This window comes from Notolepis coatsorum (assembly GCF_963971535.1).
Source record: "Notolepis coatsorum genome assembly, chromosome: 18".
In the NCBI taxonomy this organism is placed as follows: Eukaryota; Metazoa; Chordata; class Actinopteri; order Aulopiformes; family Paralepididae; genus Notolepis; species Notolepis coatsorum.
This window is the reverse complement of record NC_140182.1, coordinates 19,011,109-19,024,631: the sequence shown is the minus strand read 5'-3', so window position 1 is coordinate 19,024,631 and position 13,523 is coordinate 19,011,109. Positions and strand designations below refer to the sequence as shown.

The 13,523-nt window shown below is 48.3% G+C and overlaps 1 protein-coding gene across 1 annotated transcript in view; it reads left to right on the top strand.

Moving 5' to 3' along the window:
• The window catches only part of LOC311245255 (E3 ubiquitin-protein ligase TRIM47-like), a gene marked incomplete at its 3' end in the record, with an annotated part of 32,904 nt that overhangs the window by 4,253 nt on the left and 15,128 nt on the right, over nucleotides 1-13,523 (top strand). The window contains exon 3 of the mRNA XM_084335090.1: nucleotides 583-678. Within this exon, the coding sequence (XP_084191216.1) occupies nucleotides 583-678 (96 nt within the window). The remainder of the gene's footprint in view (nucleotides 1-582; nucleotides 679-13,523) is intronic.

Sequence of the window (13,523 nt, the reverse complement as noted above, 5' to 3'; positions counted from 1 at the left end):
GGCGCAATGATTATCATTTTGAAAATTACAATATATAAATTAGACATTTTGGGAGTGAGGAGTTCATTTTGTGATAGGCTGGAAGCACATCTATCGTTTTCCAGTAACCAGCTAGTGTTACTCAGTTGTGTTTTGAGAAATCATGACATGACTTGCAGACTTCTGGTTGGGCAGTCAGAGTAAACGCTAGCGTTTTCTATTCGAAGCAACTTGTGTATGCTAAAGGCACATCAATCCCAATGAAAACCACAAACTGCAAGAAAGCACTTGTGACTCACACACCTCCTGAATAGGCCACAAGAGACAATATAAAAAATATGTACACATGCCATACCTCCTTCACTTATTGGGGGGACATATTTATTCCCAACTATATAGCATGTTGAGTTGTGGACATAATGTGCTCCAACGAGCACCCATTCTAGTTTGTTACTGTTTTGTCATCTGCGATGTTTAAACAAGATGCAATTACCTTTCATGGCCACAGGGTGCCAATCTTACACTATAGATAAAGCTGTCTCTAGTGTAGCTTTAAATTAAGTCCCTAACTAAAACTATTCTTCCTACGTTGATTTGTTCCAGAAACAGCTGGGGGAGAGTCTTTTCAAAGTCCAGGAGAGAGTCCAGGAGAGAGAGAAGGAGCTGAAAGCACGCAGACTGGCTGTGGAGACACTGAAGGTGAGGTCATATGAAACTGGACTTTGAAGAAGAAGTCTTTATTTGTAGCACATTGCTACATTGTCATGCAGCGAACACACACATGCGAGATGGGTGACACATAGGACACGCATGCATTTTTTGGCATTCAGTCGTCTGGTAATCTGAAGGTTCCCGGTTCAATCCCAGCTCTTCCTGGAAGCATGCTGAAGTGTCCTTGAGCAAGACACACTGTGCCCAGAGATGGTGTAGTGGTTAGGACCCTACCTCTGGAACCACATGTACCCCTGTTAGCCTGGGATCCAATCCTGCCAGAGCCTTCTTTCCTGTATCTGCCCTATTCTTCATCCCTCTCCACCAGGGCTGTACAGTGCGATATATATGTTGCACGTGCTACACAGACGTTAGTCTGTGCGATGAATGGATTTACCTCAGTAGCACTGGTGCGATGGCCCGTGTGTGTGGCGCATAAAAAAAAAAATAGTGACGGTATTAATAATAATAATAATAATAATAATAGATCAAATTTATATAGCGCCTTTCATAGAACCCAAGGTCGCTTCACAATCAGGACCAAAAATAGGGCGAGGAAAATAGGGGGGGGGGAAAGGGGGGGATGAGGGAAGGTAAGGGATAATGGACCTAATCTAAACTAACTGATGGGGAAAAGCCTTGGTGAAGAGGTGTGTTTTTAGAGCGGATTTGAAGGTGTCCAGGGTTGGGGCGTTGTGGATTTCGGGGGGGAGAGAGTTCCAGAGGGTAGGGGACGCCACGCTGAAGGCTCTGTCCCCAAAAGTCCGTAACCTGGTGCAAGGGATGGAGAGGAGACCTAGATCAGAGGATCGTAGGTTCCGGGATGGAGTGTACTGGTGGAGGAGATCAGACAGGTATCGGGGGGCGAGGGCATGGAGGGATTTGTAGGTGAGGAGCAGGAGTTTGAAGGTGATGCGGAACTTGACTGGAAGCCAGTGGAGGTGGATGAGGGTGGGGGTGATGTGCTGCCAGGGCTTGGTGAGTGAGAACCCTGGCAGCTGAGTTCTGAACATACTGGAGCCTGTCCAGGGCTTTGCTGGGTACCCCGAACAGGACTCCATTACAGTAGTCCAACCGGGAGGTGATGAATGAGTGGATCAGGGTCTCAGCCACAGAGTCTGAGAGTGAGGGTCGGAGACGGGAGATGTTTTTGAGGTGGTAGAAGGCAGACTTGGTGACGGATTTGATGTGGGAGTGAAATGAAAGTGTGGAGTCAAGGGTGACGCCCAGGTTACGGACTTCGAGAGACGGGGAGATGGAACAGCCGTCAATGTGGAGGAGGAGATCTCCAACCTTCCCGAGCAGTGCCTTGGGGGCCACAACCATGAGCGCTGTCTTTTTGCTGTTGAGTTTCAGTAATTTGGTTGACATCCAGGTTTTTATGGCGTGGAGGCATTAACTCGTTATCACTAGGGATGGATCGTTAGGATTTTATCGATACTACTACTCTTATCGATACTGCTTAACGGTTCTGTGCTTTATCGATACTCTTATCGGTTCTTTTAGATTATTTAATTTCTTTTTTTTTTTCTTTTTTTTTTTTACAATTTCTTATTTGAACGGCTTAAGGCTATATATGTACTTGATATTTGTTTGTTGTGTTGCATATTTGAAATAAACTTCAATCAAATCAAACCCCCCCTCTTAAAAAAACAAAAACATGTGTTTAACCTGGCCATCTATAAAACATCATGCTAAAACTGTGAAACAAATGTCCTACTCCCCTAAAGAAAGAAATACATAGCAAACATGACTCTGTTATGCAATAGTGCTGCTGCTTTTTATTTTGTTAAAATCTTTTAGTTAAAAAATGACTACAACGATTTCATGACTGCTTCCTGTCCTCGCCGGAAGTGCGTCGGATACCTACCTTAACGTAAAATGTTCAACAACAGAACAGATTGCTGCTAATTAAACACTCCCCTGAGCTGATGACTTTAAGCACTTCAAGGACCTTGTGTGAACCCTGTAGTCACTATATTCACACTACAGGGTTATATTCGTAACACAAGAGACTGCGTTCGTGTGGTTTCTAGATGAGGGCGTGTGACACAGGGGTGTTGTTTGCAGCGCGGCTTAGGGACTGGCCGTGTTTGTGGCTTCTGGGGGCGCGGCCCTCACTTCCCAAACAGGTAGCTGACTCATGCAAGATAAGGCTGTGTGAGGATTCGCCTGTCCCTGGACCTTTTTCCTGTGTTTTCCCTGTCTACTCTCCTCATCAGCCCCCACCCTTGCGATGATTTACTCTCCTCTACTCTTCACCAGCCCCCACCCTTGGACATCCTTGATCCTCTACCTTCACGCACCTGTTGGGAGTTTGCAATCACCTCGGGAGAGTACATAGGTTGCAGACTCCCCTCCAGTCCTTGTCGGGTCGTTCTGTGTTCTGGACTCTGTGTTCGTTCTGTCTCTGTGTCTGTGTTCATGGAGTTCTGGACGTTACCATTCTGTACGTCACCATCACCTGCTGCGTCTCCGGCGTGAGACGACGGCCCAGCCATCACCACCTGTCGCCGTTTGCCTGGAGTGGGACACCGTCTTCGCTCTCTAATTCTCTACGGGAGGTTTTCCAGTGTTCCCACTCCAGACGTCAAGGCGGCTCGCCATCGCTCCCGATTCCACGGGAGGAAGGCGTCTCTTCGTGATCCTCGTTCCTGGGGTGAGGCTCGTCGTCGCTCCCTAGTATTCCACGGGAGGACGGCGTGTTCCCATCCCGGTCCCCTGGGACCCCCTTTGTTCTGCGCTGCTCGTCTGCAGCATCCGAAGAGGAGGAGGAGGATCCCCGTGCCAGGCCCCCGCCGTCGGGCCCCTGTCCCCGTGCCAGGCCTCCGCCGTCGGGCCCCTGTCCCCGTGCCAGGCCCCCGCCGTCGGGCCCCTGTCCCCGTGCCAGGCCTCCGCCGTCGGGCCCCTGTCCCCGTGCCAGGCCTCCGCCGTCGGGCCCCTGTCCCCGTGCCAGGCCCCCGCCGTCGGGCCCCTGTCCCCGTGCCAGGCCTCCGCCGTCGGGCCCCTGTTCCCGTGCCAGGCCTCCGCCGTCGGGCCCCTGTCCCCGTGCCAGGCCTCCGCCGTCGGAACCCTGTCCTCATCCCTGTAAGCAGCTCTGGCCCTCGCCCTGTCCAAGGCCTTAACCCTGTTCCCTGTCTCCAGCCCGCCTCTCCGGGCCTCTGTCCCTGTCCCCCTCTCCAGTGCCCCTGGTCCTGGTCCTTGACATTTAGCCCTGGCCCTGTCCCTTAGCCTTAGTCCCTTAGCCTGTTCGTCTCTTAAAGGCACAGTGCCGCATTTTCCATATTTCCTTGACTCTAGTGTTTTTGTGTTTTTCCCTTAAAGGGACTGTGCCGCTTTTTGTTCTATAATAAATATTTGCCCTGTTTTGGCTTACTCTCATACCTGTCTTGTGTTGTGCGATTGGGGTCGGTTACAAACCATAACAGTACGACCCGACCAGTCGACGACCCCAGCCAGCACAGACAGTGTATGTGAGTTAGCCCCTGTTAGTTCGCTCTAGCTCCCTTTAGTTCCCCTGTTGACTCCCCTGTTAGCTCCCCTTTTAGCCTCGTTAGCTCCCCTGTTAGCTACCCTGTTCCCCACAGCTAGGACTGTCCTTCCAGCTAGCTTGTTCTCCTTTGCTAGTCCAGCCCTGTCTGCTAGCCTAGCTCCGGCAGCTAGCGCAGCCTCTATGCTAATGTAGCAGTACAGCTAGCATAGGCCCTGTAGCTAGCAATGCTCTGGCAGCTACCCAGTCCCTCTGCTAGCCCCACTTTAGGTGTAGCTTCCCCTGCTAGCATGGCCCAGTTTTTTTTTTGTTTGTTGCTTTGTCATGTCCCCTGCCCCGCTGTCTGATTTTTTGGGTCGCCCGGTGGCTCCCGTGGAGGGGGAGGTACTGTGAGGATTCGCCTGTCCCTGGACCTTTTTCCTGTGTTTTCCCTGTCTACTCTCCTCATCAGCCCCCACCCTTGCGATGATTTACTCTCCTCTACTCTTCACCAGCCCCCACCCTTGGACATCCTTGATCCTCTACCTTCACGCACCTGTTGGGAGTTTGCAATCACCTCGGGAGAGTACATAGGTTGCAGACTCCCCTCCAGTCCTTGTCGGGTCGTTCTGTGTTCTGGACTCTGTGTTCGTTCTGTATCTGTGTCTGTGTTCATGGAGTTCTGGACGTTACCATTCTGTACGTCACCATCACCTGCCGCGTCTCCGGCGTGAGACGACGGCCCAGCCATCACCACCTGTCGCCGTTTGCCTGGAGTGGGACACCGTCTTCGCTCTCTAATTCTCTACGGGAGGTTTTCCAGTGTTCCCACTCCAGACGTCAAGGCGGCTCGCCATCGCTCCCGATTCCACGGGAGGAAGGCGTCTCTTCGTGATCCTCGTTCCTGGGGTGAGGCTTGTCGTCGCTCCCTAGTATTCCACGGGAGGACGGCGTGTTCCCATCCCGGTCCCCTGGGACCCCCTTTGTTCTGCGCTGCCCGTCTGCAGCATCCGAAGAGGAGGAGGAGGATCCCCCTGCCAGGCCTCCGCCGTCGGGCCCCTGTCCCCGTGCCAGGCCTCCGCCGTCGGGCCCCTGTCCCCGTGCCAGGCCCCCGCCGTCGGGCCCCTGTCCCCGTGCCAGGCCTCCGCCGTCGGGCCCCTGTTCCCGTGCCAGGCCTCCGCCGTCGGGCCCCTGTCCCCGTGCCAGGCCTCCGCCGTCGGAACCCTGTCCTCATCCCTGTAAGCAGCTCTGGCCCTCGCCCTGTCCAAGGCCTTAACCCTGTTCTCTGTCCCTGTCTCCAGCCCGCCTCTCCGGGCCTCTGTCCCTGTCCCCCTCTCCAGTGCCCCTGGTCCTGGCCCTGATCCTGGTCCTGCCCTTAGCCCTGGCCCTTAGCCTGTTCGCCTCTTAAAGGCACTGTGCCGCATTTTCCATATTTCCTTGACTCTAGTGTTTTTGTGTTTTTCCCTTAAAGGGACTGTGCCGCTTTTTGTTCTATAATAAATATTTGCCCTGTTTTGGCTTACTCTCATATCTGTCTTGTGTTGCGCGATTGGGGTCGGTTACAAACCATAACAGTGTGTGCACAAGTGCGTGATCGTGCACGTTACCTGATGAGCGTGTTGCTGCCGGAACCTTCCGGGCTGTAGTACAGAACGTTCTCCAGGGACAGGGAGAAGGAGAGGCCCTGTATGTCTGAGATGTAGAGGTGAGTGACGTTGTTGACGTGGTTCACACACACAAACACCTGGTCCTCGGACGCGTCCGCTATGTAGTACTCCTGTAGGAGGGAGAGGGAGAGGGAGGGAGGGAGGGAGGGAGGGAGGGAGGGAGGGAGGGAGGGGGAGAGAGAGAGAGAGAGAGACTGACAGAGACTGACAGAGACTGACAGAGACTGACAGAGACTGACAGAGAGAGAGGGAGATGGAGAGAGAGATCCTATCTGGTTCGATGACCTCGTTAGCCTCTTCCAGAGAGCAGCACCGATTAATATACAAACACCTCGTATAGGAGAGATACTCACTGTGATTGGATGCCGGGTCATGAACTGGGCTGCTTTCATTGGCTGTCGGTTGTAAGAGACCCAGAGCTGAACGGAGGCGGGCTCATGGCTCCCGAGGAGCGTCTGGGGAGACGACACACGTCACAGCGGGGGTCACTTTTTAAATATCCATCACGCAAAAGTAATGAAGACACTTCTTCATGCAGCTATATCGTGTGAAAATAGAACTGACATTTTAATGGAGCAAGTAATTCAGGATAAGCTTGAGCTGATTGGGCCGGCAAGGAGAGCATCCGTCCCGCCCGCGTGAACACTTTTGGCAACCAACATGCGCTTCCGCGTTTTTCTGATTGGCCGAGCGCCTTCCGCGTTTCTCTGATTGGCCGAGCGCGGCTCCCCCTTAAGCTCCAGGAGAGAGGAGAGAGGCTGAAAACCCGCAGTTCTTGCCCGACTGATGGGAGCCGAATCCCTGATCCGATTTTTCTGATGAATACCCCCAAAACATGGAGGTCCCAAACGCATGGAAGTATTGATTGGATTATGTAATTGGTTTGTCATGACAAACTAATAAAAAATCGCGATTTACCCGGTGGCTACAACAACACACAGTGACTACTAGCCCCTTACGTGACTACGGTTTGCAAGTCACTGTGTGTTGTTGTAGCCACCGGGTAAATCGCGATTTTTTTTATTGGTTTGTCATGATCCAACATATGTGTAAAGGCACAACATATTCCAGTCAACGGTATATTTTTTTAATGATTCGTTACGGCACAATCAATACTTCCATGCGTTCGGGACCTCCATGTTTTGGGGGTATTCATCAGAAAAATCGGAAGTCAAGAGGGCCTCTCTCCTCTCCTCTCTCCTGGAGCTTTACACTTTGATCGCCATGGTTAAATTCATAATTTATCATTCCTCGCCAGCTCTATTTGTCTATGGAGAAGTTCCCCTTCTTTGCAGGGCTATAACTTTTTAAATTGTATTGCTAAATTGACATTATTATGGCCCATTCAATGTCCTATATGTATTGTTCAGGGTGTATCAATGTTATACTTTTTCATTCACATATTCATACTAAAATATGGTCTAAAGTATAAGTATGTTTTTATCGTTTTCTGCAGCTTTCTCCAGAACTTGATTTATAGCCCCAAATGCACTATATTGATGATGAAATACAGTTTGATAGCGATCTGTGCCAGATAAAAAATGTCAACTGGAGGTGGTTCTATAAGTTACTACTTATCATCTGATGTTGACCGGATGGGCGGGGGGTCGTTTATAATTCCGTGGGCAGCGTTAGATGATTCATCTAGTGTGGGTCATATGATCATCATAGCAGTTTATATCGAACACGGTAATAATACACGCTAAAACTTACCCCAGTCTCCTCGGGCCGTTGGGCGATCAGCTTGGAGTAGACAGTTTTCGATTATGGGATGTTGATCCTGATGAACCATTTCCAGGTTGTATAATACTATATACGTCCAAATAACGTTGTTTATTGAGTTAGGGCGAGCGATTGATTATCCAGTGTGTCGAGATAGATTCCTGCTAACGATCGCGAGTGCCCGGACGAAATATGGATGAGCACTTCCTGTCTGGCGAGTCACTTCCTGTTGGCGATCTGCCGATCGGCCACCAGATGGCGCTCTTGAACCGCTAGAGAGTTGAGAGGAGCTCAGCTGTATATCTCAGGTCCCCGGAGGAGAAATATGATTTCGATCACAGATTTTTGAAATATTGATATCAAAGACGAGTTACGGCGTCTTCGGCAGAATGAGCATGGCGGGGAAAGACGAGTTCCGGCGTTTTCGGCGATTAAAGTGTTAAGGGGGAGCTTAGTGTTCCTGCCTCTGAGGAGCGCGTCGCGGCTCATGCGCGCGCTCGGCCAATCAGAGCAATTCAGAGCAACGCGGAAGCGCATGTTGGTTGCCTAAAGTGTTCACGCGTCCCGCCCCTCCAGTGTTCTCCTGTGGTTCCTGCTGAAACCATAGCGGTGCGACGGCTTCGAAGCTTCATTCATAACGTTGACATTCGATTTTGATTATTATTATTATTATTATTATTATTATTATTATTATTATTATTATTATTATTATTATTATTATTATTATTATTATTATTATTATTATTATTATTCTTTTTTTTTAATGTGTCTATTCATTCCGTTTGGGTTTTTCTTCTTCACAGTTGCAGATAGAGATTAGTTAGTTTATAGTATATGACTCGTCATAAAAATGTAAATAAAACATTATCATAAATGACGGCTGCATCCGCGCCGTCACTTTCGTACCAACCGTTATTGGATTATTTATGTCGACGACACTGACGAGTTATATTCATTAAAGAAAGTTCATTTAATTTAAAAAAATAAATGACTAATTTAATCAAATTAATCACTTTATTCAAATTGAGGATTTAGTTTGAGGATATATACAAATAAAAATAAATTATGATTACGTCATAAAATATGACGACAGACATTCGAAGCTTCATTAGAAAACTTCAATAGAAGCTTCGAATGTAAAAAAAAAATTATAATAATGACATTCGGTGCAGCCCTAATACAAACATACCGTGTTGGAGCCAATCAGCGATACCAACTGAGTCACATGACCAAGTTACCCCGGACCTGTGCGAGCTGCTGCGCTAAAAGAATAACGACGGGGCTCTATGGAGAAACCACGACACTCCCCTGACTAACAGTATAATGGAGCTCTATGGAGAAACCATGACACTCCCCTGACTAACAGTATAATGGAGCTCTATGGAGAAACCATGACACTCCCCTGACTAACAGTATAATGGAGCTCTATGGAGAAACCATGACACTCCCCTGACTAACAGTATAATGGAGCTCTATGGAGAAACCATGACACTCCCCTGACTAACAGTATAATGGAGCTCTATGGAGAAACCAGGACACTCCCCTGACTAAAGGTATAATGGAGCTCTATGGAGAAACCAGGACACTCCCCTGACTAAAGGTATAATGGAGCTCTATGGAGAAACCATGACACTCCCCTGACTAACAGTATAATGGAGCTCTATGGAGAAACCATGACACTCCCCTGACTAACAGTATAATGGAGCTCTATGGAGAAACCAGGACACTCCCCTGACTAAAGGTATAATGGAGCTCTATGGAAAAACCATGACACTCCCCTGACTAACACAGTATAATGGAGCTCTATGGAGAAACCATGACACTCCCCTGACTAACAGTATAATGGAGCTCTATGGAGAAACCATGACACTCCCCTGACTAACAGTATAATGGAGCTCTATGGAGAAACCATGACACTCCCCTGACTAACAGTATAATGGAGCTCTATGGAGAAACCATGACACTCCCCTGACTAAAAACCGTTTCAAACAAAAGTGGCTGGATGTCATTTTGCCAAAAATCGGCACGGCTGTGAGTGTGGTTCTGAGTCTTTCACCTTTTACACACCTAGCTTTGGCATGGATTGATAGTTTAGAGATTGCTAGCACGGCTAACAAATGCAAATATATTGTAGTCTACCCCGTTGTTCTGACCGGGATTACGTTCCTTTCCGCTCTGGTGATGCGCGCGCACACCGAGTCTGACGTATACGGCGAACAGGTCTATACTAGATATCATCTTTTATTCAACCGTCTATTAATGTGCTTTATTATGAATGAAACACGCGTATGGCTCCCTTTGACGAGTTGGCATGAAGTCATGCACACATACGGTATCTCCTATAGCCTTTATAACATATAGCTATGGAGTTCTATGACGATTGGAGCCAGACGATGGGAGGGATATGGACACACTGACTTACTGCCTGGATGAACTACTCATGGCCCAAGCAATACAACAGTCAACAGATCAATGACGCTATCGGGTCAATAATGTGCTCGGACACAACATCAGCGGCCTCTTATTGTCAATACAGTTCATGTTGGTGTAATGGAAACAGAGAGAGTGTGAGTGAGTGAGTGAGTGAGTGAGTGAGTGAGTGAGTGAGTGAGTGAGTGAGTGAGTGAGTGAGTGAGTGAGTGAGTGAGTGAGTGAGTGAGTGAGTGAGTGTGTGTGTGTGTGTGTGAAAGAGTGAGTGAGAGGCGGAGTCTACATGTCTTGACAGCTCACAGATCTGAATAATAATAATAATACATTTTATTTGGTGGCGCCTTTCAGGACACCCAAGGTCACCTTACAGATCATAGAACAAATAAGAATAAAAAACACAAGGCAGTTAAAAGTCAAGGTTAACAATAAAACAAGCAACAGGAAGTATAAAAACATAACAATAAAAATAACAAGGGCGGCTACGTGGCGTAGTGGGCAAGGCGCTCGCCACAAATGCGGAGACGCTGGGCTCGAAGCTCCACATTGCTTTCAGTTTAGCTGGTCGTTCATACGAATACACATTGGCCGTATTAGGGGGTGGGAAACTGATGGGTGGGGATCGGGCGTTGTGGACAGCGACTCCTACAGGTCGGTTGGTGCGCCTGCGCAGTAGAATCAGGAAGTGTCGGGGGCAGCGTGAGCCTCCCACGCGTTACTCCTCGCCACTGAGAGATCGAGCTGCGCAGGTGAAAAGATGCGACTGCTGTTACCTCAAGTACCGGAGGGGACTCGTGCTATGTATGACTTAGTCCACATTGCAGCCGGCTTGTGGGAGGCAAGAAACAGCGTTCGTGACAGTTGAATTGGATGATACGAAATTGGGATGGGAGAAAATATAGAAAATGGGAGAAAAAGTGGATCAAAAAAACAAAAACAAAAAACAATAAAAATAACAAAACAAACAAACAGCAGGGGTATAGGACAGTGGCAGAGGTTACAGTGAATATGCGAGTTTGAACAGATGGGTTTTCAGTTGAGATTTGAATGTTGATAGTGAGTCCGACTGTGGGATATGTGTACATGTAGGGGGAAACTACTCGGGGCCTGGTGTGTGTGTAGATGTAGACTACCCTCAAAAATATATTTCTTGATTCAGAACAATTTTATCGTGGATGAACACAACTTTCAATGCGAATGGTTGATTTGAATTTCAAGGACTTTTTAAGCACCTTATTTAAAAAATGGGCTGTTTTCAAGGAATTCCAGGCCTTGACTTATTTTTTTGGTAAAAAATCCAGCACTTCAAGGACCTTGTGCGAACCCTGTACCCATCACATAAATGTCCATGACAGTTTTTTTTCTACCAAAAAAAACACCAGTTTCTCAGACAATGTACAAGCTTGACCTCTGACCTCTATGACCCGGTCCGAGGCCGATGAACACAGTAGCAGCAGCACTGTGACACGGTACTGTGTTTATGTCGGGAGAGTAAGCCAGGCGTCTTAACCTCATCACCAGAACACGACGAGCTTAGCCCCGTTTATTGTAGCGGGGGGGTTATTATGATGTTGTTTACACGTGTCACCAAAAGAATGCAGAGCTACGGATCCCTAATGATGATGATGAAGATTAACGGCCGGAGGAAAGACCAAATCATACGCTACCTTTACTGCCTCACAGGCTACTCTGTTCCCTCTCTGCTGTATAGTATGTCTCTCTCCAGACTCACTGTGCTTTCCTCCAGAGAGACACACAGACAGAGAGAGCGAGAGAGAGAGAGAGAGAGACACAGATAGAGAGAGGAGAGAGAGAGAGCGAGAGAGAGCGAGAGAGAGAGAGAGAGAGAGAGAGAGAGAGAGAGAGAGAGAGCGAGAGAGCGAGAGACACAGATAGATAGATAGATATAGACAGAGAGAGAGAGAGAGAGAGAGAGAGAGAGAGAGAGAGAGAGAGAGAGAGAGAGAGAGAGAGAGAGAGAGAGAGAGAGAGAGAGAGAGAGAGAGAGAGAGAGAGCTAATGCACCCACACCCACAGTCACTGGCGGCGCGTATCAGACCCGGGCCGGGGGGCGGGGCCACATGACCGGGCCCTTTAAAAATCGCTCAGTCAGTATAGATTACAATTTAAAACAATGTTTGAAAGAAAAGTAACTAAAGAAAAAGTGTAATATTTAAGATTTCGTTTCTACAAAGTGTATAGAAACGAATATATGTATCAGATAATGATATAACATAATATAAAGTCCAACAAACCACAAGGACGAAAACATAGCCTAATAAAATTACTACATTTCTGACACACCATTCAGCCCCATGGATAGCCACCACCAGAGCTCAGAGCAGTATAGTCAAATTGGCACAGCGGCCCCACACATTAAAATCGGCACAGGCCACACATTAATACTGGCACAGCGGCCCCACACATTAAAATAGGCACAGGCCACACATTAATACTGGCACAGCGGCCCCACACATTAAAATAGGCACAGGCCACACATTAATATTGGCACAGCGGCCCCACACATTAAAATAGGCACAGGCCACACATTAATATTGGCACAGCGGCCCCACACATTAAAATAGGCACAGGCCACACATTAAAATAGGCACGGAGTAAATAAAGTGTACTCACCACTACTTGAAGGCTACTCGGCGAGCCTTGCGCTCCGCAAACTCGTCCACAATTCGCTGTATGTCCAATTTCTTGGCTCGGTCACTTTCGATGGACAGCAAGGCCAGTCCACTCAGTCTCTCCTGTCCCATCGTGCTCCTCAAATAGTTTTTGATGAGTTTTAATTTGGAGAAAGAGCGCTCGGCGGTTGCCACGGTGACAGGAAGAGTCAGAAATAAGATCAATGCTGTGCAAACCTCACTAAATGTAGAGGTTACTGCTGGGTTGGAAACAATTAGCATTTTGACGAGATCCACAACAGATTTCAGTTTTTGTATCTGTTCCCGGCGGCGATTCATGCCTCTCAATTTTAGTAGAAAGATGTTTCCAGTCTTTTATTCCATTGACCCATGCATTGTTGTAAAACGGTGCGTTTCGGTGGGCAAAAAGCCAGCAAGGCTCACAATAGCAGCAGTCCAATTTTGGTGAATAGCACATCCAGCTGCGTGGAAACTTCATCCCAACTTTAGTTGTGGAGGAGTAATACGTTTCTGAAAAGCAACGATTATCATTGTCTTTGGGAAATGGAGCTTTTGGTTTGCACAGGCCCATTTTAAGGATATACCTTTTGATATTGGCATCCTCAATATTTTCCAAATAGTTTCCACGATCAGTCGGAAAACACCCCAGATTATAATTGCAGGACTGAGAGGACACATCATGATCCGTGGTTTCACCCGTAGCGTGAGGAGACCTGTTGCTGGTTTCATTTTCAGTGTCCGCCGGTACTTCTTCACATTGCGGGCCCGCAGCAGGTAAGGAGCCGGAGAGGGAGGGGTGTGGCACCTGGTCAGGCTTCAGGCCTGGTTCTGCCGAGCAGCTAGCAGCAGCAGCTGCTGACTCATCATCCCTATTGCCATCATCACTACAGACAG